The following is a 26572-nucleotide window of genomic DNA, read 5'->3' as shown; positions in this document are numbered from 1 at the left end:
CATCTAAAATTGGTGATTACTGTGGCTTTTTTCCCCCAACACTCCCTGACAGCTGGAGATGAAGGTGTGAATAGCACTTCTGGAAATCATACCAGCCCTCTTTAGCTGCATAGTTGATGCTTGTAAACATTGACTAAAACAAATGTGGATTCTCTCGTGTTTGCTTGCAATGTGGCAAGAACAATATGAATTCAATACGTTGATGGTCACTATTTACATAACACCAGGAAAAGAGGTACTCAGTTGGAGAGAGGCAGCAAAAAACCCTGTCTTGCTATAGATGTCTTTCCTGAACTCAAAGAAATGAATTACACCTTCTTCTCAAAAAGTCACATAAATACTGACTGGCCTACAAGAAATACAAACAGTGCAGCAGCTGGTAACAATTTCTTTTCTTAGAGCTGATATAAAACACTTATCTTACACAGAGTGTATGATAATACTGAGACCAAATCCACAACCCAGATTATTTTTCAACTTGAGGGTCTTCATGCTGGGGCACAACTGAGGGCAGCAAAGATTCCTCATCCTTGCTTACACAAGGTTTAGCCTTGATGCTGGAATGGTGTGTAGCAAGGCTTTTCTTTGTATTATGGTAAACCTAGAATTGGGAAGAGGAAATAAAAGATATCTTCTGTTATTATTTACTGTATTTGGAAAACTGCTTTTCTCCCCATGAAGCAGGCACTGAGAAATAGTGTGTTTAGTCCAGAGTGGATACCCAAGTAGCAATTGGTAATTTGGAAATGAATTGTTTATCCTCCCTGAAGAGGAGATAATCATCTGGTATGGATAGAACAGGACTTCCTCAGATCATCTTTATTATTTTGACCTTTGAGAACAAAATACAAAATTCTGTCTGTGAGGACATGGTATGGTGATCCCTCATGAGACCCTGGCCCCTGGCACAGTCTCAGCTCCCCTCCCATGGGAGATCAGCATCACCAAAGCTGACTGCACTGGCTGCTGCATAGGGGAAGCCTATTCCCTCAGCACTGGCTGAGAGACTTCAGCTTTCCAGAGTCCCAGGGCAAGGAGTGGGAGGAACAAAATCCTCATCAGGAAGGTCAGGATTCTTTCTGATGGCAGAAAAATATGCCCCAAGCTCTTAAATGGATCCATGGGCAATGTATCCATAATAGAGTTGTGCACTTCAATAGAAAGCAGGAGGCTATCCCTCAGTTCATCGTGATCTGTGGAGCTACATATAAACCCCACAAAACCCAAACCTAAACCCAGATATTGTTCACATGTTCATCTCACTGTATTTACTTACTGCTCCTTCTGCCTCAGCCAGCTGACAGGCCAGAGAGGAAACCAGGTAAGAAAAAGAGGGTCTTTTCCTGGAGTCAAGAGCCCAACAGGACTGCATCATGCAGTAGCTGCAGAAGAAAAGACACAACACAGAAAACATGTTAGCTCTTGGACTCTCTGCAAGTGACTACATAGAATTGCAGGACTTGAATGGGGAATCATGTGAATCAGAATATTTTTATAGAAAAAGGCCAGAATTACAGTGACACATGAGAGGAAAAGAAGCAGAAAGATAATGGTAAAGGGTGAAATGATCTTCCAGTGACTTAATCAGAGTCCTTAGTAAAATCTTCATTGTTGTATGACACATAATAGCATAATATTTGTTTTCCAGCTTCCACAGAGAAAATATTAGGAAGACAATGCCTGTCTGTCATAGGGACTAAACCTGCTCCTTGTGGACAATGTAATCTTAAGTAAACTTTTCACACAGCAAGTCTTTTAATGTAATTTGACATCACAAAAATATTTCTGAAATTTAAACATCACGTTAGAAATATTGCAGATTCAGCAGGCATCAGTGCAGTGCCTGTCTGCTAAAGTCCCTTGCAAAGTTACTGGGACAATAGGCTCTCTGATATTTAACCCACCACCCCCCCCCCCCGCCCACCCCAGCAATCTTTCATGGATTAATCTGTCAGATTCCCCAGTACTTTTAATGCCATTACAGCCTTTATGTGGTGAGGATAAGAACAGTGCAGTGTCATAGCAAAGCACTAGAGTCCCTAGAGTATCTATGAAATGTCTGTCAGAAGAGCTCAGCCAACCCTTCCCTTTCCTCCATGTTCCAGACCTCATAATTCTCTGTCACCTTCTCTTCTCTTGTTCCCTGGGGCCCACCTCTAGGCAGAGTCCACCCTAGGAGGCACAGACTGAAAATTATGTGTTGAGAGCACAGAATTAGCTTCCCCCCAACTCCTCCTTAGCAGGGTGTTTATCTAAGAGGATCCCTAGCCACTTGGAATTGAAACAAACCTGGTAAAGCTCGATTAAATAATAAAGCTTAGGAAAGAACCCACCAAAAATTTAGTCAATATGGAAAACATAGCTTTTGGGGGGAAAAATAAAATGAAAGAAAAGCAAAAAGAGAAAACTAAAAGAAATAGAAAAAGGGGAAAAAAATCTGTGGTCAGAGAATAAGAAGTTCCCCGTAGAAAGAACACACAACTAAATAAATATAATAAATTAGTAATGTTAAATACACCTAATCTATAATGTTGATCACTTTTGCTTTAGAACAAAACCTGCAGGATCAGGCAGCCTTTGTTAGATTTAGAGGCATATCTCATGTTTTGCTACTAATTTTGTGTAAGATGTAGTGTATAATAAATAAAAGGTCATTCAAACAGTGACCTAGTAAGTATAAATTTTCATACTGTGCATCACTTGGAAATACACTTACACATCTTTTGTAGCATAATACGGTTGGTCCATTTTAAATCCACTTTGTATTAATTTGTAGAAATTTGTGTCTACCTGAATACCAGGGTAAGGATTTACACCTGTGGAAATTATCAGAGAATATGTGTTAATTCAGAAACTGCCAAAACCAAACACTGCTTTTTTGCCCCACTGCAAAACATACCCAAGGAGAATATTTCCCACAGCAGTATTCCATACGACCAGACATCGCTCTTCATGGTGTACGTCCTCTCGAACAAGCTTTCGGGAGCCATCCATTTGACTGGCAGTCGAGCCTGTGCAGACAGAGGGATGGAGGCCAGGTCATGCTGTGACACAGGCTGTGACACAGGCTGTGACACAGGCTTTCTAGGTGACTCACTGTGCTCCTCACTGCCAGCATGATCAATTCATGTTTACTGTGTGCAAAGCTGTGTCTCTGTCAGCAGTCCCTGAACATTCCAATTGCAGAGAGAAATAGACACTCCTAAAGAGCCAGAGAGTTCATCTCATCCATTTTAGATGACTATTTACGGAAGAGATGAGCTCAGTCCTGGAAGAGCCACCTTCCTTCCTCTGACTTCAAGCATAGAGTGGCCCAGATGGAGATGTCCACATTGTACTTCTTCATAAAGCCAGAGGATCTGGCCCATCCCCACACACATGCTGTTGTCCTACACTGTTACTGACCACAACAGTAAACAATTCCCAGTGCTTCCATCAATGGGTACTTTAAAAAGAGCATGGGTACCATCTCATTTACAGAACCAACTTGATTATTTTAATTATAATCTAAGAATTTGCTTTTGCCAAGGGCAGGAGAAACTGAGATTTCTGCACTGTCCATACAGATATGCACAAAGCTAACAAGTAATTAAAAAAAAATTTAAACTTTTCTTTTTTAGTTCCTTGTAATTCTTACAATACTGTTAAAACCAGAGAGCCCTCATGAACTTACATTGCCCCTGACGATGTAGTTGGAGTCATTCATTACATCTCTGGCAAGGCCAAAGTCACATATTTTCACCACTTTCCCATGGGTCACCAGTATGTTCCGGGCAGCGAGGTCTCTGTGGATGCACTTAGAAGGAAAGGAAGGATTAACACTCCACAGCATTTGCTAGCAGTGGTGGACAATTCCCTGTCCTCTGAGTTGGCACCTCCTTCCACTTCAGCAGTTTGGTGAATGGCCAAGCTGGACACTCCCTGGCTGCTGGTGCCGAGCAGGCAGGGCCAGAGCAGGCACAAATGTGCTGTGCTATTGCTTCTTAGGATGATGCCTAAAACTCAACCCAGTCTTCGCTGTTAAACCAGGGAAGGAGGTGTAGTTCAAGCTTGTCACTGAGTGGGTCTGCTCCTTAACCTGCCTTTTATAAACTGACCTATCTGAAAAATTTACTACTTTTCACCATACCGATTTGGACTCAAGAAATTCCATTCCTTTGGCAACTTGATAAGAGAAGCAAAGAAGGTCTTCAAAAGTGAGCACATTAAAATCCTCTTCTTCATCCATAGGTGTGCTTGCATCCTTAATTTTATCTGTAAAGAATAATCAAAACTATGAGTTTTCCATGGACTTCCTCACTCGGATTAATTCCACTGACTGTTGTTAAGGATTTTCAAGAGCAACATCACAAAGAGTATCCTTCTTTTTTTTATCCTTTACTCAGATACAAAATAAAGGTGAGTATTTTTGTATTAAAATACTATGCTTTTAGCATGAGCAGAAACGTAAGCCCTCTGATCTCAACTGTTGTTGAATCCTCCTCCACCAAAATTCCTGCCAGGACTGAAGAGAAACATATGGTAGAAAGAGGCCTCTTTTGTCATGGAGTCTAGCCAGGTCAAATCAATAATACAAAAAAATACAATAATAACAGCATTCCTGAAGATATAATCAATTAATCTCTTACCTTCCTCAGAAAACAGCACAATCCCATTTGATCCCGGTGTCACATTTATGTTTTGGCTTCTTTGCATGGTTTCAAATTCATCCTCTCTGCACAGAGCTGTGTTCACACCACACTTCAGGTGAGTCCCTGTCCTGGAGTGCACAACACATTTTCAAAGGTTTCACACAATATATCACATAATCTTCTAAACATAAACCCTTTTGCAGTGAAAAACATGAACAGTTACTACTACTAAAAATCTGGACACAGACATTACTCTTCTCAAAACCAGGAAGAGAAACAAGAGGTTGTTTGTCTTTTGCAGTCTCCATAAGGAGAACCAAATCTCAGTTCCTCCCAAGGCACTGCTAATTAAAGTATGTGAAGGCACATTCTCAAGAGTTCAATAATTTCACCAGTGTACAGCATAGGTGAGAATGCAGCTTAAAAAGCAATAGCAATTTTTAAAAGTATCAAGCTGGTACTAAATTCTTTACCTAGAGTTTTGGTCCTGATGGATATTGTGGTAAAAGCTGAAGTTTTGCTGTTTAAAAATATCTGTCAGTGTCCAGTGAAACTTTTCTCTCTTGCTCCTTAAGTAGTTCAAAAGGTCACCATAGCAACAGTATTCAAATATCAAGTAGATTGGTCCTGAAATAGTTGGAAATGTAAATGCCTGCTGCTATTTATAGCACCCTCCCCATTAAAGCCCTAATGCTGCTTAATTTTCTCCCAGGATTAATCTGTATTAAAACATCCCAAGCATCTTCCATTCCCAGGTAGATAAGCTGTACTGATAGGCACATAATGAGAATTTGTTTACTGACTATAATGTCCCTTATAGTCTGTGTGACTTTGTCCTCGTGGTGCATCTCTCAAACTGTATTGAAAACCCCTTGTAGAAACAAAAATCCCGGCCCATCCCAATGGCAATGGGGAGGACAGTACAGGCTATAAGGATGCAGCATATTTTCTAGATCGTGCAGGGTTCAAGCAAAAGATGACTCCTGCTAATTATCTGGATAGTGTGCATTTGTATCCTTTGACGTACATCCTTCCATCTATCTCTGCAACCTTCATGCCCTGGAAAGATCCTTTATATTTTTCCCCAAGAAGACCACATGAAACCCAAGAGTACTTGCTGAGAGGACCTTAATGAGGGATACCCCTTGCAAGGGGAGGTGTCTAAGTAGAGCACTGGTCAGGACACTTTCTCAAGAAAGGAAAAATACATCCAATTCCTGACCCAGGCAGGCTTGGATAAAAACCATGACCAGCCAGCAGGAGCTCAGAGTGGTCACACATCACCCTGCAAAGCCTCACACTGCCACCACCACTTCTGGCCCAGAAAGACTGACTGTGAATCTGTGGGTATTTCTGTCAGAAGGCCACTGTCAAGCAAGGTAAGGCACACTGGAAAAAGCTGTAAAGTCTCTCAGGGGATGGTTGGGAAAGTCTTGAGAACCATTCTCTGAAAATGGCACTTGGATAAGGCTGGAAGTGCTCCTGCCCTACCCTACCAGACTAAGCAGGTCTTTCTGCAGCTCTCCTGCCTACACCACCACATCCTGCCCACTGTTCCAGAAGGCAGTGGCAGTATTTTTAAATCAGCTAAAGCTACTAAGAACAACCTATTTCTCCGCTTTCCTCTTACTCCTCACGACTGTGCCTGACAGTATTGCTGCTGATGTTAACTGAGGAAACAAAAGTTAACTGTTCTGCTTGGTCTTTCTGACTAAATAAATAACCATGATGGAAAATCTGTCAAGCTTTTCAGTGTCAGGTGTTACAGTTCATGATACAGACCTACACTGGGTGAAACCCTGGCATTTCCCCAAACTGATCTGTTCTTTACCCTCTCTTCTCCCACTGGTGTTCACCATTGAACTGGCCAGATAAGCAGTTCTTTGGATAAGAATAGCTATGTAAATTACCTCAATGATGACATGAGCCATACAATAATTAATCAGTGATAATATTTCACTACTTTCATCTTAGCCCACCTTTGCTTATTTTTTCATTCTTCAGTTTTGTTTTTACATGTGGTCCTTTAAAAGGCTGCCCCTCTTTCCACTATTTACTTCTCCCATTTCTGTTTTTTATGTCCCTCCTACCCCTGTTATTTTTCAATTTCTTTTGTTTCCTATCTTTTAGATATTTTTATCCATTCATTGGTGAGCCACATGAATTTAAAAAAATAAATTCCTATGTGAACATAATCATGTGTATACAAAAGTCCCTTGCAACAGTTAAGTTTTAACTTTTCACTTAATAAACTGGCTCATACCAGTACCATCACCACCATAACAGGAAATTTTATTCTGCAGAAGGACTGTTGTATCACTTCCTGCAAGTATAGTCAGAAATGACCCTTTTCTGTACACGTGCATGGCCTTAAATTTGCTTTCAGTTCATCTTCATCTTATTTTGGGCCAGCACAAAACAGCAAAAATTAGCCCTCATTATTCTGGTGGTTTTAATTGGTACTTTTCCACAATTTCAATTTACCTGACAGAGTACAAGCTCCTAGTAGGTTCACAATATTTTCATGGCTTCCAATATGAGTCATCATTTTCAGCTCAGACATTAGAGCATCTTTTTCTGCAGCATCAGGTTTTTCTGTGAAAGTAATAACACAGATTTGGAAATCTCCGTCAAAGAAATGAAAGTTTAAATGGTTGTGATGCTTTGTCATGTGCAAGTCTTCATTTCAAATTCATTGGACCAACAGTACATTTGGGAACATCCTAAAAAAAAACCTGTCCAAAGTATAAAAAGATTCAGTCAAAGGTGGAAACTAAATTTGAGTGTGAGTGCAGATCACTTGAAAACTTGGGAAAGCAGTCATTAAATGTCAACATTTGTCATTCTTGGGCTGGCAAGGAATGACAGCAATATATTAAAATGTTCCCAAGCACAGAAAAAATGGCAGACAAGCCTTTTGCAGAGAAATGTTAAAAGAGGAGAATGGCAGCCATATGGCCCACAACCAGCTTCAATCTAGCAGCTGAGAAGGCTGCCCTGTGTTTCAGTAACAGCTTTAGTCTTGTTTTTCAGTGAGCATTTGGTGCTCACGATTTCAGTGAATTGGGTATGTGAACCAAAATGATCAAGTCAAGCTTCCACAAAGACAACCACAAAGGAGTGGACCAAGGAAGCATAAAACTGATGCTTATGTGGAAATGGGGGATGAAAACCTGAATGGCAGTGCTGGCAGGAAGGGGCTGTGTGGGCACACTGGTGGGTAGGGTGCTGGTATCAGTGTGAAGCTCATTCCAATATATATTAAAAGGTGGGTGAGATGGATACCGGTCTCTTTTCCTAGGTAACAAGTCAAAGAAGAAGCATTTCCTCTCCTTCAGTTTGTGCCAGGGGAGGATTAGATTGGATATTCAGAAAAAATGTCTTCACCAAAATGGTTGTCAAGCACTGGAGCAGGCTGCCCAGGGAAGTGGTTGAGTCACCATCCCTGAATATATGTAAAAGATGTGTCACTGAGGGACATGGTGTAGTGGTGGACTTGACAGTGATGGTTAACAGTTGGACTCCGTGGTCCTAGAGATCTTTTCAAGTGTAAAGTACTCCAACATTCTGTGAACAGGGCTGTGGTCAGCTGGGACACAGTGAGGCAGCCCTTCTCTGCTTGCTGTCAGGGAGGCTTGCTCCTGGACACTGCTTTTGTGAAGTGTCAAGACAGCTTGGAGAGAGGCCAGATCATTAGCAGGAAGGAGTATTCGAGGTTTAGTATCCTTATTCATAAGGAGGGATGGAAAGAAACTGTTTTGTGTTATCATCAAGAAAAAAGACTACAGGAAATTGTGCTGGGAGTTTTGGAAACAAGCTAGCTCAGACATAGAAGGCAAAGGGCTTGGCACAGCTAGGCAGCATTTCAAGAAAAAGAGGCCTTACACCAAAGGTCATATCATCAATATTACCAGTAGGATAATCTGCACTGGGGGTTTGCATTTATCCTCTTTAGAAGCTCCATACTTCTCCCCAAAACAGAGACCTTCTGTAGTGTGTGGGCCAAAATGCAATGGGCTGCAGGCACTTCAGCAATACCTTTCCAAACTGAAACAGGGTTTTGAAAGCACTTTGAAAGGATTTTGAAGCTAAGCATTTGTGAGGTATAACTGCTGAAAGTTTTCTGTATAAGGGGGATTTCTAATGCCTCTTCTACTTTGGAGATACTAGAATATATCACTGCTTGTGGAAGGCACCAGAGTTTATCATACCTTTTAGCATTTTGACTGCGACCTGGACTGAATCTCCTGCATTGTTAATTCCATAAGCTGTTGCAGTCACTACTTTCCCAAAGGCCCCAGAACCAAGAACCTGTCCTACGAGACACAAAATGCCAGTATTATTTGCTGCTGGTACAGCACAGACTACTGCTCCAGTATTGAGATTTACCTTATGGATTGCTCACCAAATTCGAGATTTTCCCTGGGAAATTCCCATTTGATATCATATTCAAATTCTCTGAAGTCGATGTAGATATATTCATTATCTGATGGCCCTATCATCTGTATCATTTGCCACTGGCTTTCATATTTGAATTGCTTTGGAAGAAAAACAAAAACACAGAATAAAATAAGTTTTACAGAAGAAACAGCCTGGTAGGAACAAAAGAAGGATGGTCAGGTATTTATGTTTGCTTTTACCTTTTTGTATTTAAGAAAAATGAATACAAGCACAAAAGCAATCAAGAGGAGAAAAAATCCAACGGAGACATAGAATGCAGCATTGTCCAGGGGGGAAGAAACAGCTCCTGCAACTTTAAAAGGCACATATTACTACCCACTGAAACAGAGTGTGTATGTACAGGTGAAAAAGCAAGAAGAGCCCACGGTCAGTTCTGGCAGTCTGCAGCCCTCTCATACCTGAGCCTCCTCTGCATGGAGAGTGAGATGCAGCCGTATGCAAAGCAAGATGGGCAGTAGGTATTGAGTTCTAGGTAATTCTGACATCTGTTTTCATTTAAAAAAATTAAAAGAGAAAAAAAAGGAGCTAAATCCATTAATAAACTGGAATGCATGGAGGTGTTGCTGTGGTCCTTGGGGTGAACTTAGTGAGCATAAACAGGAATAAGGTGTTGATTGGTAGATGAGCATCCAAACATGAGACCTACCTTCATATTTTGGTTGTTTCTAAAAGCATAAGTATTATGATTACTTTCTATTCTAATTTCAACATGCATGCTCAAATTCTGACAGTGGTCACAACTTCTGTCCACTGTAGTCAACACCAAACTGCTTGTTCATCACGACAAAGGAAATCCCTGTACTGCAAATACCTGGGTGTTTCAAAACAATTCCCGGTGCCACAGCATGTTTCCTCTAACTGAAATATTTTTCTTTGTGGAATACATGTGGTATTACAAGTACAAGGTGCAAATAACCATACTGAGTTTCTGGTTCAATGAGGAAACAATCTGTGATTCCCTCGACACGAAGAGAGACTACTTAACCAGGACGTAACCTTCTGTCACCTGCCTACAGCAGTCTAAGGTCTCTTTCACAGTACTCCTGCTTTCCAGACAGGGATTGACCCTTCAGTGGGTCTGTTGGCTCAGCCATGGTCTTGCTTGGGTGTGCAATGACCTCCATGGGATGAGGAGAGATCCCATGGGCATTCCTGGCGACATCACAGGGACCTACAGGAAAGCAGCAAGGGATAGCACATGCCACCAGCTACTAAAGTGCCTTTAGCTCTTGTCAAAGGTGGTTCTTCCAGATTTCATGTAGGGATGACAAAAGTAAAATAAGAAATCAGCCTCAAACATTGCCATGACTCCATCCTGCACTTCTTTTTGGTTTTTTTTTTTTTTTTTCTGTTTATTTTAATGAGGAAAGCCTCTTCTTTGGGCCTAGAGGAAAGAGAATTTTGTTTCCCATTCACCCACCATGTCTGATACTATGTACATACAGAGCTTGTGTTTTATCTGCAATGCCATCACACAGTCAGCCATTGTAGTGGTTTTGATTTGTTAATTTCAGATTTTTTAATTTTGAGATTTTTTTAACTATTGCGTTAATGAGTGTGATGGGTTTTAGTGTTGGTTAATTACTAATGTACTTATTTTTTGTTGTGAGATAGGATTAGGAGAAAGGTAAAATAGGTTTAAGACTTTAAAAGGGTATAAAGAAAATTTTATTAAAGGTAAATAAAAGAAAAAGAGGGGGGAAAACCCAAAACAAACTCTTTAGAATACTCTTTTTTCTTACATTTTTTTTTATTTTTTACTGACAATGTAAAGAAATAAAGTTTAAAATTTTTAGGCAGTTTTCTACTTCTAAATATTTTTTTTAGTTTATTTAGGGAGAGAAGTTTTGGTTTTTTTTGTTATGGTAAGGGAGACTTTTCTACAAGAGGAAAAAACAGTTTTTTTGTGGTTTTAAACTTTGTTACAAATAATAGCTGTTTGGGGAATTTTGCTATTGTGAATTTTTTGTAATTTTTATAAGCTTTTTTACAGCTTGTTGATGTGATGGGCTATGTTGACTTATGTGGTATTGTTTTAAAGATGAGTTGTTTAAAGGCAAAAGTTCTCATTATTTATTTTTAAAATTATCTTAATCTCTGGCAACAGAGAATTTTTTTTTTAATTATAGGATTACTCTTTTTTCTTCTTCTGTTTAAACTTTTTATAGGATCATAGCTATTTTAACATATGCTTACTTTAATATGGAGGTTTTTACTCGATATTGATTTGAGTACTTTTATTTTTTAATAGTTTTATGGGTTATAAGGAAAAAGAGACTTTTTTTATAGCTTATAAGAGGATTTCAGCTCTAAAAACAAGGTATCTCCTCCTTCCTCTTATCTGGGACTCAACTTTTTCTTTACTGACTTGGATGCTTTTATGTTGTTTTTTCACATGTTTGTGTTTTGTTCTTTTCTTTTACTTGAGGGAGGATTGAGGCTCTGAAAGGGTTAACATGTTAAAACTATGACAGCCATTTAGCCAAATAAAAAGTATTGTAGGTTCTACCATGGCAGCTTTAGTTGAGAAAACCCGTGCTAAAACACTGGCTTGTGGTACCTGACAGGTTAATGAAACTCCTTTCACAGGCTGAACCAGCTGAATTGTTTGCACAGCACTCCACTGAGAAGGTTGTTGCTGTCTCCTTTAAGTGTAAAGTACTGCTTGAAATCCACGACCCCAGGGATCTCCTCTCTGGCAAGAAGTTCTGAATCCCCTCTGTGATTTCCTCTGTGCAGCTGAAAAGGGAAGCAGACGAGTTTTGATTTTTAGCTCACAGTGACATTTGCCAGGGGAGAAGGTGGGAAGTTTCAAAACATGTCTTATGTCTGTGTTGGAAGAGAAGGGAAGGGGCTTGGGTTTTGTCAGCAATAGAGTGGGACTTCTGGTCACTTACCAGTCTCATTTTTGGTGATGGACATGGCAGGGTTAGCAGGGACTGAGCTACCTCCTACACTGGGCTCACTGCCACTCTCCACTGCTGCCTTGGCAGAGTATTTGCACCCCCTGAACTCTGGAACCTCCATCGATTTCACAGCTGACACAACCACCCTGCACCTCATCTCTTCCCACTGGTTTCATATTTGCCTCAAAACATTCAAACCCCTGAGCAGCTGCAAATGAGCCACTGCTAAAACTATAAATGTAATATGAACCCAGAGTAGAAGTTCTAGCACCTTTCCTTGAAGGCATGTCGCTTCACCCATGAAGTTTCTCTCACTCATATCGGAGAGCCTCCATCCATGCAGATGGAGAGCATTAATGACTTATTTAAGGCCTGATACGTAGAAAGAGGGAACTTGACACTTGAGGGAAAGGTGGTCCACATAGATAATTTTGACTTCTAGCTTTTATGTCATTCATCAACTTACTGTCTAATTTACTCTCCACATAAATAAATTAGGAGATAAGAAATAAATTTATTCAGCTCTACTCATAGCACTAGCTTCTACATTTGAAAGTTCCTCAGAAAAGATATGTCATAGCATTTTCTTCCCAGAAAGATGATTTAAGGAGTATTTTAAACCCACTCTCTGCATGGTTTATTTCCTCTTCCATTTCTGCACAGATTGATATAAGGAAGCCTTTTAAGAGGTATGGATAAGAAAATTGTCTAGGTATTTTTTTATGACTAGCTAAAATAAATACTTTAGAGCTTATTCACAATCTTACAAAGGAAAATTTGACTTAGTATTCTTCTGCACCATGGGATTATTAGTTTCTTGGCATATCTAAAATAAAAATTGCAGAGTTCACAAATCAGGTCAAAGTTGTTTCAGTATTTTTTGAATTTTTAGAGCCTGACTAATTCCCCTAAATAAATAGAGGAAATGGAGACACTCTTACTAACTTTACTGGAAATACGCTCACTGACTTCACTGGGAACACTCTTACTGACTTTAGTGGTTTTGGTAACAGGTCACCATAGCAGGTCTTTTAACCAAAACTTAATCAACTAATCAAGCCTGTATTAACCAATGCATTCCCTGAATCCCTATAACTTTGATAGGCTAAGAGAAAAACTTAGATTGGACTTTGTTACCACTTAACTGTTGATATAAACCCAGTCGGGTTTATTTTGGTGTTAAGAGCCCAAGATACACATCTTTATAGACTTCCCCTAATTTTGGTGATCTGGTTCCTCTGGAGTAGGAGGCAGTTAAACCAGTTAAATGCAAACAGTTAAGTGGGCATTTTACATTTAATTTGTTATGGGCTGGTCTTCATTTAAACAAAGATAGCTCAGCTAGTCTTTGCAATGAATAAAAAGAAAGAAAGAAAGTTGTTTACTTGGATGAGTTCAGTTCAAGACAGTTCCTCCAAACCCAGGATGAGGCAGGGTAACCTTCAGCAACACAGGAGATCTGCTTGAACAACAGCTGCATCCTTATTTCAGGCTTTCCTGCAGTAAGACAACACAAGGCTTAAGGACATGGCTTCGTGGTATATTTGGGAGTGCTGGGTTAATGGTTGGATTCTATGTTCTCAAAGATCTTTTTCAATCTAAACAATTCCGTGATTCTGTAAGACGATTTCTGTCAGCCCTTCAAGTGACAAAACCCTGTACGCTTATGTGGCAATGTTATATCTGCTGAGACCAAGGTCTGCTTCTGTTTTCAAAATAAAAAACTGCATGTCACAGTGAGAGCTGGGTGTAACTCACAGTCCTTCTCCTTCCTTGGTTTTGTGGATGGCAGTGTGGCAAGGCAAGGGGAGCAGCCACTTCTCTGTATGGGCACAGCCAGACCAAAACAATGGCAGAGCCAAAATTAGAAGTCTTGACTTCTGCTTTTCTGACTCGGACTAAGCAGCTGGCCCTAGGACTGCCCTGGCACTGAGGTTCTGGGTGGCCAGCTCGTACAAAATGTGCACAGAAGACCCTTGTATAAATTATATATCACAAATACAGGTCCCAGACCTGGAGCAAGGGAGAGATGCTGCAGTCATGTGTCAGAACTGAGATAACTGAGAGCATTGGTAAAGACTGTGCATGTGTGTGAATTGTGGGCAGGGGTGTATGAGGCACCGCAGCACAAACATTCAAGTTACACACCAGAGGGTGTCCACACCAACTACATTAACTCATAAATGCCATTAGGGAAAATATATCATAGACATGGCATAGAAAGCTAATTCCTAATGGGGATAAGGGTTTCCTCCCAACTCTGTATCTCCTGTGGTTTCTGCAGCAGTCACATATGTTCCAGCTTTTTAGAGATAGAATAGAGTTACTGTCTTTTACTGAGTTCCTAGGCTTGTAATTTTCTTAAGAAGCATTAATTTTTCTCAGTATGCAACTGATTACTCATATTCTGTTTATGGTAGACTAAAGGGAAGAAAAAAACTAATAACTTTCTCCTCCTTTTTCCGTTCTCCATCCCTAACTGACACAAGAAATACAACCCACAAGCATCCAGCGTCTTTCTCTGACCCAGTGCCTGGATTTCAGCAGTGTGATGCAGTGTGAAGAGAATCACGTTTTTGCCTTTTGATCTTCAATTTTAAACAATAAATCTATGTAAATGAAATAGGGAATACCAATGAAGAAAATCCATAATAGTTCAATTTATACCAGTGACAAAATCCCAGACTTTGCCAAATCATCAGCAATAGTTTTGTTACTTACTTCTCACATACAGAGTGAATTTTTTTGTTACAACTGTATCATCATTTTCAGCATAAAATACATATATCCCAGACTGGTGCTGATGGTTGCAGAACTTCGATGAAATGCTGCGGAACAAAGTCAAAAACGGTAAAGGACAAAATATTGACTTTAAAAATATTTCAAATGCAGTCAAGACTCACATGTAGGTTTGAAACAATTCTGCATCTTCTAATGAAGAATACAAAGAAAATTATTTTTGCTTAGAGAATATAAATCCCAGAATCAAATTCTAAACCGGGAAAACTACCCTTGAAGCCCCTGGCAATTTTGTCTTTTAACTAAGGCCACACTTTCATATAGTTATTGACTTTTGAATGTCTTCATCTGAAATGGCCTTAATAATGTCTCCGAACTCATGGATTTTTTAAAGTCAGAACCCTTTTAAGCTGCCTCAAAAAAGATACCAAAGACAGGAAAAAAAAAAAAAAAAAAAAGAACCAAACCAAATATAATTAGTTGCTTTTGAAATCGCAGGTTGGAAGCATTATATCCTAATAAAATAATCAGAAAAAAAATAACACAATATCTTCAATACCTGAAAATATAAGAGGATGTGAGCTAAGTATTATAAATTTAACAGAGGACATTGTGTGTATGAAAAGTCATTAGCTCTTAGGGGGGAAGTGAAAATCAGCAGTGTGCTGAAACAGAGAGCTCACAAAAGCAAATAGAAAATGGAAATTCTGAAGGAATGTCTGAAAATATGTTGTAAGCATAGTGGCAGGAGAGATGGATCACTGGGTTTTGAAATGAAAAGATGAAGAAAAATACAGAGTTAATTATTAAAATTTAATATGATCTTTAATCTGAAGGAATAATTTTACAAGAGACTGGCAGAAATTAAAAGAATAAAAACAGGAAATGAAAAAGGATATGAAAGGAACAAAGTAGAAGTGCTGGGATACAGGATTACACAGAAATCAACTAGAACAGGCAAAGCGAGACTCACAACGTGTTTAGATATGTGATGACCTTTTTTGTGTTGCTTTGAGACATTTTATGCCTTAAAATCACTTTGAAATTTGCAAGGCTACAGCTTGCAGAATCTCCTGATCTCCCTACCCCTTGCTGCTTCTGAGTGCTTCAAACGGAATGAAATATGTACCCCTACTCTTTGTCCTCAGGTGAGACTTGTCTATCCAATACTTGTATTCAGACAAAATTGGATCGTTGTGAGGGATGTCTGTACAAAAGAATGTACTTGTCAGATGAAATAATCAGCAAATTCAAGTGTTTTCCCTTCTATTTTATTTTTCCATGGAATAAATAGGATGCAAATAAATGCAAAGAATAACAACCCAAAATAAACATAAAAATCCTATTTGTCCAACAATACTGTCAGACAAGTGGCCGTTTTATCTGTTTGAAGAAGATAAAACGGCCATGCCCCAGCAATGCTTGGTGGCTGTGGCTTGTGCCTGTGGCTGAGCCAGCCCGGACACACGGCTCCAGGGACACAAGCTGGCCTTTCCCCCATCCGGCAGGGGGTGATCAGCACTCAGCAATTGCTGCTTTTTGCTGCGATGCCTCTGAAGTGACTCATAAATCCCAAGCCAGCAGTTGCACCTTACTGACTAATGACAGCTGCCTAAACTATTTCAAAAGTTCTCGATATAATTATTGTTGGCACAGCCTGTAGCACCTAATTCTTATCTGGATTGAATTTACACCCACTGTCAATCATCCAAGCAAAACTGAGTCCTGCTGGTACAAGCAGTGAGGAGGAGTGTGTATCAGCTGCAAGGCAAATCAACTCCGTGTTATCAGCTGGAGGGAGGTACCTTTTGGACAAGGATGAGCAAATGCTCGTGGCTGTCCCCTGAGACCTCATTTCCAAAATCAGTCTTGTCACAAGGCACAGTTCTGCCAAGCCCATGTCAGGCATTGCAGATTAGTCACCAACACCCACCCAGTGCTATCAAAGTTTGTTGACAGCCCTCACTTTATCAGCAGGGACAGAGTTCCTGTGGCCATTGCCAGGAGATGACAATTTGCTAACCTGAACTGAGCTGTCTCGGAACTTCATTGAGGTCTGACTCCAATACACAATCTGATGCAGATGAAAAGGCTACTCTGTTGCAAAGATCACGTGGCAAGCTAGTGGATAAAATCAAAGGTACCAAAATACTATGGAAAGAAATCATAAAAAGTGTAATCAAGGCTTTGACACAGCCTTATGCAGACGATGACAGAGGTTTTAAGAATATCAGAAGGAATCAGCATTAGCTCCTGCCTACAGCCTGCTCAGTTTTAATGTAAAAACTTGAAAAGAGCAGCTTGGCTTTACTTTCATTGAGGTGAGTAGAAGCTGTTACCTGCAAAGTCATGGGACTACTCTGAAAGAAACCCTGAAGGAAATTAGATAATGTTATCAAGAAATTAGAGAGCCTAGGGAATGGAGAAAACATTAGCCTTAAACAGGATTCATGCCAGAAGTCCATTGTAGGAAATAACAGAAAAGGTAGATAACCAACAGGTTTATTCAAAACATGTTTTGCTGCAGCAGCGGAAGAATCCATGACCTTGGTAACGAGCAGAACGGCATGTTTCTGTGACACAGGCACAGGCCAGCAGACCTAGCAGAGGCCTGGGAACTACAGCACCCTGGACTTGGTCAGAGCTCTTTGAAAGACACTGGGAACATCATCAACAACAGGATGAGAAAATGGGAACATGCAGAACTTGTGATCCAGAATGAAAAGTGCAACAGATCGGTAACTCGGAACTTATGTTAGAGAGAAGGGGAATGGCAAAATGCATATAAACTAAAGGGTTTCTGGGTGCCTAACTTAGCAAAGGGTTTATTATAAGAAGATAATAAAGTGATTCTACAAGTTGTCTGTGTGAACTGTTGTTCAAAGCCAAAATAACTTATGTTTGAGTGCCTTTTGTTAACAGTCTCACCATGTGGCCCATTCATTTTTTAAAAACCAAAGAGACTAAAAAACATCGACAGTAAATGGTCCAAATGAGATATAAAGAAGAAACATTATTGTATTAAATTATTATAAAATATTCAAATACCTGTGTCCATCCATACTGTAACTTTGTATACATGGAAATGTTTTATTGGAATATAGCCACATGCATCTAACTGGAGGATATGCTGTAAAGTTGACTTCAAAGCAAAACTCTTCCTCACCAACTTCAAAATCTTCTTTAGAGTCAGTTATATTTATAAATCCCTTTTCTGGAGAAAAAACAGTGAAAGAAAAGATGTCTTAAAAAGGCTGGACTTTAATGAAGACATCTTAACATCTGTATGTTTTTCATTTTGGTTATCATAAGCAAAAACCTTGTTACATCACAAAAGGTATCCTGTTAATCAAAATAAGATAATGCTTCAAAATAGTACTGAAATATTGTCACCGTGTTCAGTTGCAGAGAAATTATTTGAGCCTGATGAAGTAGCATATTTGGTCAGATCAGAGCACTTTCAAAATGGTCTGACATTTCTCTTCAGTCTAACCTACAGAGTCACCGGGCCAATAATATATTTATTTAGTTTGGTTTGGGTGTGTATTCGAGGTGTTAAGAGCTGCAATTCCTGGCTTTATTTCTACAGGAAGAAAACCAGGTGGCACCACCACCATAATCAGTAGTTCTTTCTCCTTCTTTGAAATAAGCTGAAGATTTTGTCAATGAGTCCTGTAGCCGCTCTTTTATTTCTCCATTTAAATTAAACATATTCAATGCAAGATGACAGCAACATGGGAAAATGTTTTGAAGAGGTCCATGAACCATGTGCTTGCTGATATTTGCCCTGCTTGGGTGGGATTTGTTTCACCTAGTAGAGATGTCAAAAGCTCTGTGATCCACCTAAGCTACGTGTTTGGATGTCTGATAAACTCAGTGGAATGAAAAAGGCATATTTAGATGTATCCCATCCTGAAGCAGAAGATGACAATGATATACAGCACCGCTTCTGGAAATACTGTTTCTTGGCACTGACTGATGAAGGAACCAAAGTTGTTGCTGGGGCTGCATGTCTCATGGCTTGGAATGAATCCTGCCCAAAGAGACTGAACAGCAGACATGGAGGGGGGGGAGGCTGTCCTCAAGACACCAGTGGTGCTAGGATCAACTCTGTAAAGATCACAGAACTATACACACTGGAAGAGATATGTAGTTAAACTCCTGCCCAGGGCAGCTAGATGAAGTTACTCAGAGCTGTGTCCTGTTTGGTTTGAGTATCTCCAAGGACTGTACAACCTCTGGAAAACTTGTGGTGATGTTTAATCAGCAACATGGTGAAAAACTACACCATGAAAATATTGCTGGACCTGTTTTTTTCCTTTTGAGTGTTTTCCTTCTGATTGTAACCCTATATTCTGCTTGGCATGTTTTATCTGTCTTAGCCTACTTACTGCCTAGAAACTCCCATAAAACCACAAACATTTCAGTATTTCAAAACAAGAAACTATTGTTTTCATGACTACTCTCCTATTTTTTGATATTAAAGGCTTATTGATTTTATACAGAGAGTCTTCATCTTTTGGTCCTCATCCTTCCAGGCAGAATATAATCTCTGAGTGTACTGTTAACAACACAACCAAACAAGAGTAAAGGCTTTCTCCAGAGAGCATATAAAGACCTTGGAGCAGTGTATGCCACTTCTCTGGAAAACAACTGAGAAAAAAAGTAATTTCTTTATTGGAGGAGAAAGAAAATGGCACATTACTGCTTGGTTTATTATTTTTGGCAGGCTTAAGTGTATTTTTGACTATTTACACTTAGCAATGACAAAGAGGTGAGATGAGATTCTTGAGACTGAATAAAAGTCTGTGTTCCTCATATTTCTTTACTTTTCAATTTAATATAATGTGCTGCAAATAACTTACATATTACTGAACTAAGATTGTGTAGTGCTATAAATTCTTTATGTAATACTGGTGGAAACTGAACATAAGACCTGCAGTAACAAAGAGCCTTGCAGTTGCAGCTGTTGGCATGATCTCTGTTGTACTTTGAAGTGGCTTAACCACCTTGCCTGACCTGACAGACACACAAAATGGGATAAATTGGTGAGGTATCAATTACCAAAGAGCAAATCAAAGCAGTCTGGCTGCAAGGCATTATTAGAGATTTGAAGAACACCCATCCATACAGATATGATAGCCAGGCTCCTCAGGCAATGGAGTGTGTGCCAACCAATTCAATTTTCTCTTGGATAAGTTTCACCATGGTGATTCCCAGTGAAGCTACAGGTGTTGAATCATGCACAGTAATGGTTTAAAGGTGGGATGCTGATTGTTTCAGAAACTGCTACCCTAACACATGGGCAACTGAGTGAAATCTGTATCTGTATCACTGCTGAAATGGAATCTGCATTGTTAGCATAAATTCACACCCACAGTGATTCTCATTAACACATTAGGCTAAATGATGGGATGGATCAGAAGCACAGGATATTCCTGTAGAAACTTGGAGAGAGAAGCAGAGCTGTTAGCATGGTATGACAACATCACCCACTTTAATCCACCATGTAAGTAAACAAATAGAGTTTTTCACCAGCAAAGACAATGAACCCTCAGAAGTTTTGTTGGGATAAAGGGGTATTAAGGAGGGCAGAGACAATCAATATAGGTTGGTGCATTGCAGTGAAAAAAATACCCTGCTCAGAAATACAGCCTTGCAGGGACAGCAACTCAAGTATTCTCTCTGACTGTCACCCATGCTCACACCTGATACTTCACAGATCCCAGAAGCCACTATTTCTGACCTATGCACAGCTACTGATGAAAAAGAGGATCTTGCCCGACCTCTACAGTACACCCTCACCCCTATGTTCCTGTTTACCAAGGAGACGTGCGTAGAAAAAATGCACAGGTATCATACTCAGTTATTGTAAATGATGAGAGAACTTCCCGCTCAGTGGTAGACAGAAGCTGAAAAGAGGATATTGCACCGGGAAAGTCATTTCTGAAGAGACTGGGGTAAGTATTCTCACTTCCTACCATACCTAGCCTAGGTATTGTAAATCCTGAGAGCAAATACATCTGAGGTCAAACATATGGTGACTACTTCAGAGAGCCTTGTTTTCAGGACTAGAGGTTCCAACTCCTAGCACACCAGCCATTAAATTATACCCCCATACCTACTCCAGCAGTGTGGTCCTACCTACAGCTTTCCTTTTTATGCCTTAATTCCAGACCTAGGCCTATTTGTATATTATTTCCATCTGAGGAATAAAGTTTTTAGTTGAGACTGCTCTCAACTAAATTCAACACCACCGGCTTTCAAATCAGCATGTTGCTTAAGTAGAATGAAATTTGCTTTTTAAAATTACAGCTCTGTGGCACACTGGCTGAGAGTCACCAACATGTGAGATGAATTCCAGCCTGTGTTTCTAGAAGATCCCATTGAAACAGTCATACAGACTGCATCTCTAAACAGTGCCATTTCATTTCACCTCTAAAAGCACTGTCTTTTAAAGGGAATTATTTCAAAAGCAATATAAAGAAAAGGTTAATTGTATTCAGGTACCAGAATGACTCAGTTCAGATTAATCTCTTGGCTCTCCTGGATTGTTTGTAAGTGCAAACAGCCTTTTTCCTTAGCAAGGGAACTACAAACATACACTGCATATCTGCAAGTAAAGAACAGACACATGGAAAACAAAGCAAAACAGATGAGATACAAAATTAACACCAGGGATTGGAATTACCTAGAACTGTGATCAAAGCAGTTTGACTCGGATGAGCAGTAGAAGAACATGTGTAATGTCCACTGTAATTTCTTTCTGCTGCAGAAACAAACACATACTGGATCCGAATTGCTGAGAAGTTTTCTTGATATTCTAATCCTTCAAAGTAGCAACCCTGGTTTTCAACAGAGATTCACATTTAATCAGCTGATAGTGCCTGATACAACCTTTTTTAAAATATGCCCTGTCTTTTTACCTGCTCAACTTCTCTGTTTTCAAAAGACAGTTGTATTCTGAATTTATAATTATGGTGAACAGCTCTGCATCTGATCAGCATGGGTTCACCGACCTTAAGTAGTAGTTCAGGTAAAGGTGCTGCTTGTCTTTCATTTAAATCTACAAAACCAAAACATAGACACTGAAACAACCATCACTTTGCCTGGAAAATGCTCAGTTAGATCAACATTTTTTATGCTAATGCTGTATAGATATTAATTTTTACATTGTAATGATAATTACCATAATAATGAAATTAGTAACCTTCATGGATTTAGATGTCTCAAAACAAATTTTGTCATGATTCACAAGACACCTCTAGGGCACAATGCAGCATAGAGCTTAGCTCAGGTTGGCTTTATTTAAAAAAACAGGCAAGCAAATCTGAGTGCATATATTAATTATAAATTATATATAAATATATATGTTTGAGAACACTTTGGAGAGCTTTTCCATGCACACAGTCCTAAAAGCATGAACAAAAAGTCAATACAAGTATAGCAAATATAGAAAGGCAAGAGGCTTTTTACAGACACCAGAAAGAGCTATTGGAATTAGGTTTTAAACATGTGATAGAGCAATCATATTCATTGTTAGTTTTATTCCAGTGGCTACAAACAAGTAGCTTAGACCAGAAATCATGCTTAGATGGGTAGTGCAACTAACTTCAGCAGCAGGATTGAGCTCACAAGCAAGTAAACCTTAGAGAGAAGTTACCTATTGTAAAGAGGCTGGTGCATTCTCTGCCCAGGACATTAACTGCACAGCACCATATGTAAGTTTGAAATAATTCATGTTGCACCACCTGTTTGCCATGTATTTCTCCAGTTTCTTCATGCCTTTTATAAGGGCAACTGCAATTACAAGCATAATTATTCATTGACTCATTTGGTTAACCGCAAGCAAATAAATCTGATAAATCTCTAAGCCATGAGATTATGCAAACAATAGTGGGAAAACTGGATTTCATATATTGAATAAAAAGGAACTAGGAAAGGTGAAGATAAGAAGGTAAAAATGTCACCGCCTGGCCAGAAATGTGAGCTGAAATGACCTGAATATGCTCAAACTGGCTCTTAGACAGGTAATGATGTGATTAAAATCCAGACTAGAGTAAAATCATAGAGGCTGAGCTTTCACACCACATCTCTGATTTCCTGGTGGTGGGAGGTGCTGCAAATCCAGTGACATTATGAGATCCAGACCCTGAACTGCCATGCTGCAGAGAAAAGTATTATTGCCCCTATTAATAGAATGAACTTTATATATTAATAGAATGAACTTTATATATTAATAGAATGGGAAAGATTATTTAGCTCACAAAATCATGACCCCTTGTCTTCTCAGCTCTGATACTCCTGGTGAAGCCTCCAGTGACTGAAAAAAGGGCAACATTGCATCATTTTAAAAACGGTTAGAAAGGAAGACCATGGGAATTGCCAAGCTGTCACCCTCACCACTGTGCCTGGGAAGGTCACAGAACAGAGATTCCTAGAAGCTCTGCTAAGGCACGAGATGATTTGAAACCATCAAATCATCTTGTGGAAGATGTACCTGCATATTACAGTGCACTTAGATGAGCTTTTAAGGTCCTTTCTGATCTAAAGTGTTCTATGATTGTAAGATTAAAATTTAAAAACGATGTGAAAAACTAGGGGGAAACAAGACGCCTTTGATTTGCCCTTGTGACATCAAAATATTAATCTGGAATAACATTTCTAAAGCCAAGAGCTGTCAGTTTCTAAAAGAGCACAGTAATCAAAATTTTTAGGAAAAATGTGTTGCAGCACTCCAAAAGTGGATCACATGAACACAGGTTTTCCACCAGCCCATGAGTGTGCCAAACAGCAGAGCCCATCTCCAAAACTTCTGAATCAAAGGCTCTTCTTCAGTCATCCCCCCAGCTGAGTAGGCACACTAAGCAGTGTAGAATCATAGAATCATTAAGATTGGAGAAGACCTCTAGGATTATTGAGTCCAACCATCAAATTAACTCTGCCATATTCACCACTAAACCAGGTCTCCAAGTGCCACATTACGTGTTTTTTGAACACTTCTAGGGACGGTGATTAATTGCTTATTAGGCAGCCTGTTCCAGTGCTCAGCAACCCTGTAATTGAAGAAATTTGTCCTAATATACAATCTGATACCACCCTCAGCACATCTTGAGGTCATTTCTTCTCACCCGGTCACTTTTTCTTCAGAAGATGGCAAACTTTCAGTCTAGAGATTCAACATGCATATAAACATACACATACCTCTTTTCTGGTGTTTTGCAGAATATCCATTCCACAGAGGGCTGGGGGTAGCTCTCTGATATGCACTCGATAAAATCCGATTTTTCCCTTTTCCTGAAATAGGGTTTGGCTGGTTTTTCTGATAAAAATCATGCAAATATTTAAGAAAGCTGAAATAATTTTGAAACAGTGTTTTGCTTATTTTGTAGTACATAAAGTTACAGAGCTGTGATTTGTTTCAGGATTTTTAACACTGAGGGAACAGAAAACAATTTAGCCTTAGATGGGTGGGTTGGTCTCATGAGCTTTTCAGCCTTGATTGCTAAATACACAGCTTCCCTGTACCAAAGGCCTGCCTCTATATGCCAGGGGATAATCCTGAAGCTGATGCTGAAAGGTGTTAATTTGCTGTGGTTGCTATACATTTCACTGGGCAGGAGCAACTGTGATTTTGAAATCATATCCTAAGTCCATCCTTTGGTGGAGTATCTGTTGAGACTATAAAATCTGTACACAAAATGGGGTTTGCTCAGTCAGATCAGATACATGATGGAGACAGAAGGGGTGATAATGACTTCTGATAACCAACAAACTTCTCTACCCTGCATCTGTAACCCAGAGGGAAATGATTCCTAGACAATTCCCAGTACCCTGAACCTCTCAGGCACAGACCTGGACTAGGAACAAAAAATTTAATGTATTGAAACGGCTAAAGGTTTGACTCAAAATGAAAAGCACTGTGTCCAGTTTTAAGTCATCTTTCAACGAAATTGCAGCTGCCACATGTAAAAGTGACATTTTCCTCAGTCATACTTTCATTGTGGGCAAGGTGACGCACTAAGGTGAAAGTAATACTCATGGCTTTGTAATTTCTTTCCTCATTTGTGTCTTACAGGATAAGCCTAAGAGGTTTTTTTTTTTTTTTACCTACAGAGATTCATGTCCAAGTTGAAGGATTCACATCTAGCCTGAAGGGTTTTATAAGAGATGTAATTATGACATTAAATTCACAGAAGCAAAGAGAAAGCAATCCAAGCAATTGATAGGGAAAGGACCTTTACCGACATTGTTTCAAACTATTCTTGCTTGCACATGTAATAACACTTTTTTATCTCTAAAGCCTAATTAATATAGAGATGGCAAGTCTTAATGGAAGGCTTAATACTTTGTCCCCTCAATGAAGCTGTTAAAATTATAATTGAGGCATGAAGTAAGCTTTCAAATTAAGGAGAGATTAGAGGTGACTTTTCTGAACCAGAGAGAGAAAAAAAAGTTAAATAGAAGAAGTACTTTAAAAACAACTAAAGAGAGAAAAACAAATGCTGATTAGTTACAGTTTATTAATATCAAGGCAAATAATAGCACTTGTTAAACCTGGTAGTGTTCAGTAGTCTTTTAGCTGTTTGGATTGAGGTTTTGCCTTTGAAATTTCTGTTTTAAATTTTATCTTTAAATTTGTCGCTTTCCAGACAAAATAATATAATCTTTCTATTCTGTTAAAAAAATCATGTGACTATGTGTCGTTATGGGTTTTTTGAGATGTTTTTGGACACCCCTAGTTAGAAACAGAAGCTTGCATTTTGTTGCAGCTGTTGCCTTTGCATCAGAGATGTCTCTTGTGTGAGCCTTGAGAAAACTCAATCAAATCCACTCCCACTGGGAGCCTTTCAAAAGGTTGCACCTCACAGGTGCTCTGTCATGAGCATTTAACAGCAGCTAAAACCTCAGCTTCTCAGGCACACTTGTGTTGAGCAGCTGCAGAACTGATGAGTTTTGGTTTAAAAGACAATGAACAAGTCAAAGCTGCTGCTGAGAAGAGGGACTGTTTCTTCCCCCTTTCCTCAGTGTACCTCTTGCCACCCACAGAATTGTAAAAGGAAAAGCAGTGAGAGAAATGAGAGACCCAGCAGCAGGCACAAGTGGAAAAGTGGCAGCAGGTTAAAGTGTGACCAGAATATAAAAGGGAAATCCTGATCTGGTCCAGATTACAACCCAGTTAGCAACACCAACAATTAACAGGTTAAAAAGAGAGCAAACAAATCTAGCTTACAAGCCTTAAAAGCACAAAAAAAGGCACAGTCAGTTTGTCCCTTTTGACACAGAGAGGAATTTTTCACAGGGGAGAAGAAAGCTTCTGCACATTTACATCTTTATTTGTTCATTTGCATGGTTTATTGACTAAAGAAAGCTGACTCTCACATAGTTTGTGGTTCTGACTTCAGCCTCCGAAGACAGCTCCAAGTGCTATGCTAATCTAGGAAGATGCTTGAAGTGCAGCACATGAAAGCTTCATTGCTTTGACTGAACTTGAGCCTTTGCCCTTGAACCTATTGATGGAATGACCCCTTTCATGTAGACATACTTACTTCGGATGAGAACAGGCACAACTACTGTGTAATTGCCAGATTTACTTGTGACCAAGAGGGTGTGTTTTCCAGCTTGTCCTTCTTTTATTTGGGAGAAAGCCAAAGATGTTATATATCTATAAAACAGGAAGTAAAGTTGTATTTGTCACTCTAATATGAAGAAGGTAATATGCAGCACACACAATTAAATGTTAGCTCTTTAGCGTTTGCAAGAACCCTTCAAAGGTTGTAAATAATGGTATTCATTATTTACATAGTGCCCTTCAACCTGAAATACTTCCTTCAT

General features: G+C 39.4%; 1 protein-coding gene across 3 annotated transcripts in view; it reads right to left on the bottom strand.

The window, feature by feature from the left end:
* Nucleotides 1-209: 209 nt before the first annotated feature.
* The window catches only part of FLT3 (fms related receptor tyrosine kinase 3), a 42265-nt gene continuing 15902 nt past the window's right edge, over nucleotides 210-26572 (bottom strand). For all 3 annotated transcript variants that reach the window (XM_068181207.1, XM_068181209.1, XM_068181208.1), the window contains exons 4-24: nucleotides 26287-26402; nucleotides 23942-24059; nucleotides 22401-22537; nucleotides 21664-21803; nucleotides 21429-21582; nucleotides 17786-17951; nucleotides 14720-14826; nucleotides 13384-13495; nucleotides 11653-11831; nucleotides 9272-9384; nucleotides 9037-9169; nucleotides 8843-8947; nucleotides 7116-7226; nucleotides 5105-5258; nucleotides 4629-4759; nucleotides 4130-4254; nucleotides 3674-3796; nucleotides 2900-3011; nucleotides 2717-2816; nucleotides 1277-1382; nucleotides 210-601 (exon numbers count right to left, since the gene is read on the bottom strand). In XM_068181207.1, coding sequence (XP_068037308.1) covers nucleotides 467-601; nucleotides 1277-1382; nucleotides 2717-2816; nucleotides 2900-3011; nucleotides 3674-3796; nucleotides 4130-4254; nucleotides 4629-4759; nucleotides 5105-5258; nucleotides 7116-7226; nucleotides 8843-8947; nucleotides 9037-9169; nucleotides 9272-9384; nucleotides 11653-11831; nucleotides 13384-13495; nucleotides 14720-14826; nucleotides 17786-17951; nucleotides 21429-21582; nucleotides 21664-21803; nucleotides 22401-22537; nucleotides 23942-24059; nucleotides 26287-26402 — 2677 coding nt within the window. In that variant the 3' untranslated portion in view covers nucleotides 210-466. The remainder of the gene's footprint in view (nucleotides 602-1276; nucleotides 1383-2716; nucleotides 2817-2899; nucleotides 3012-3673; nucleotides 3797-4129; nucleotides 4255-4628; nucleotides 4760-5104; nucleotides 5259-7115; nucleotides 7227-8842; nucleotides 8948-9036; nucleotides 9170-9271; nucleotides 9385-11652; nucleotides 11832-13383; nucleotides 13496-14719; nucleotides 14827-17785; nucleotides 17952-21428; nucleotides 21583-21663; nucleotides 21804-22400; nucleotides 22538-23941; nucleotides 24060-26286; nucleotides 26403-26572) is intronic.

The sequence above is a fragment of the Anomalospiza imberbis genome, chromosome 2 (assembly GCF_031753505.1).
Source record: "Anomalospiza imberbis isolate Cuckoo-Finch-1a 21T00152 chromosome 2, ASM3175350v1, whole genome shotgun sequence".
NCBI lineage: Eukaryota > Metazoa > Chordata > Aves > Passeriformes > Viduidae > Anomalospiza > Anomalospiza imberbis.
Note: the sequence above shows the minus strand (reverse complement) of the source record. Positions and strands in the feature narration are given on the sequence as shown.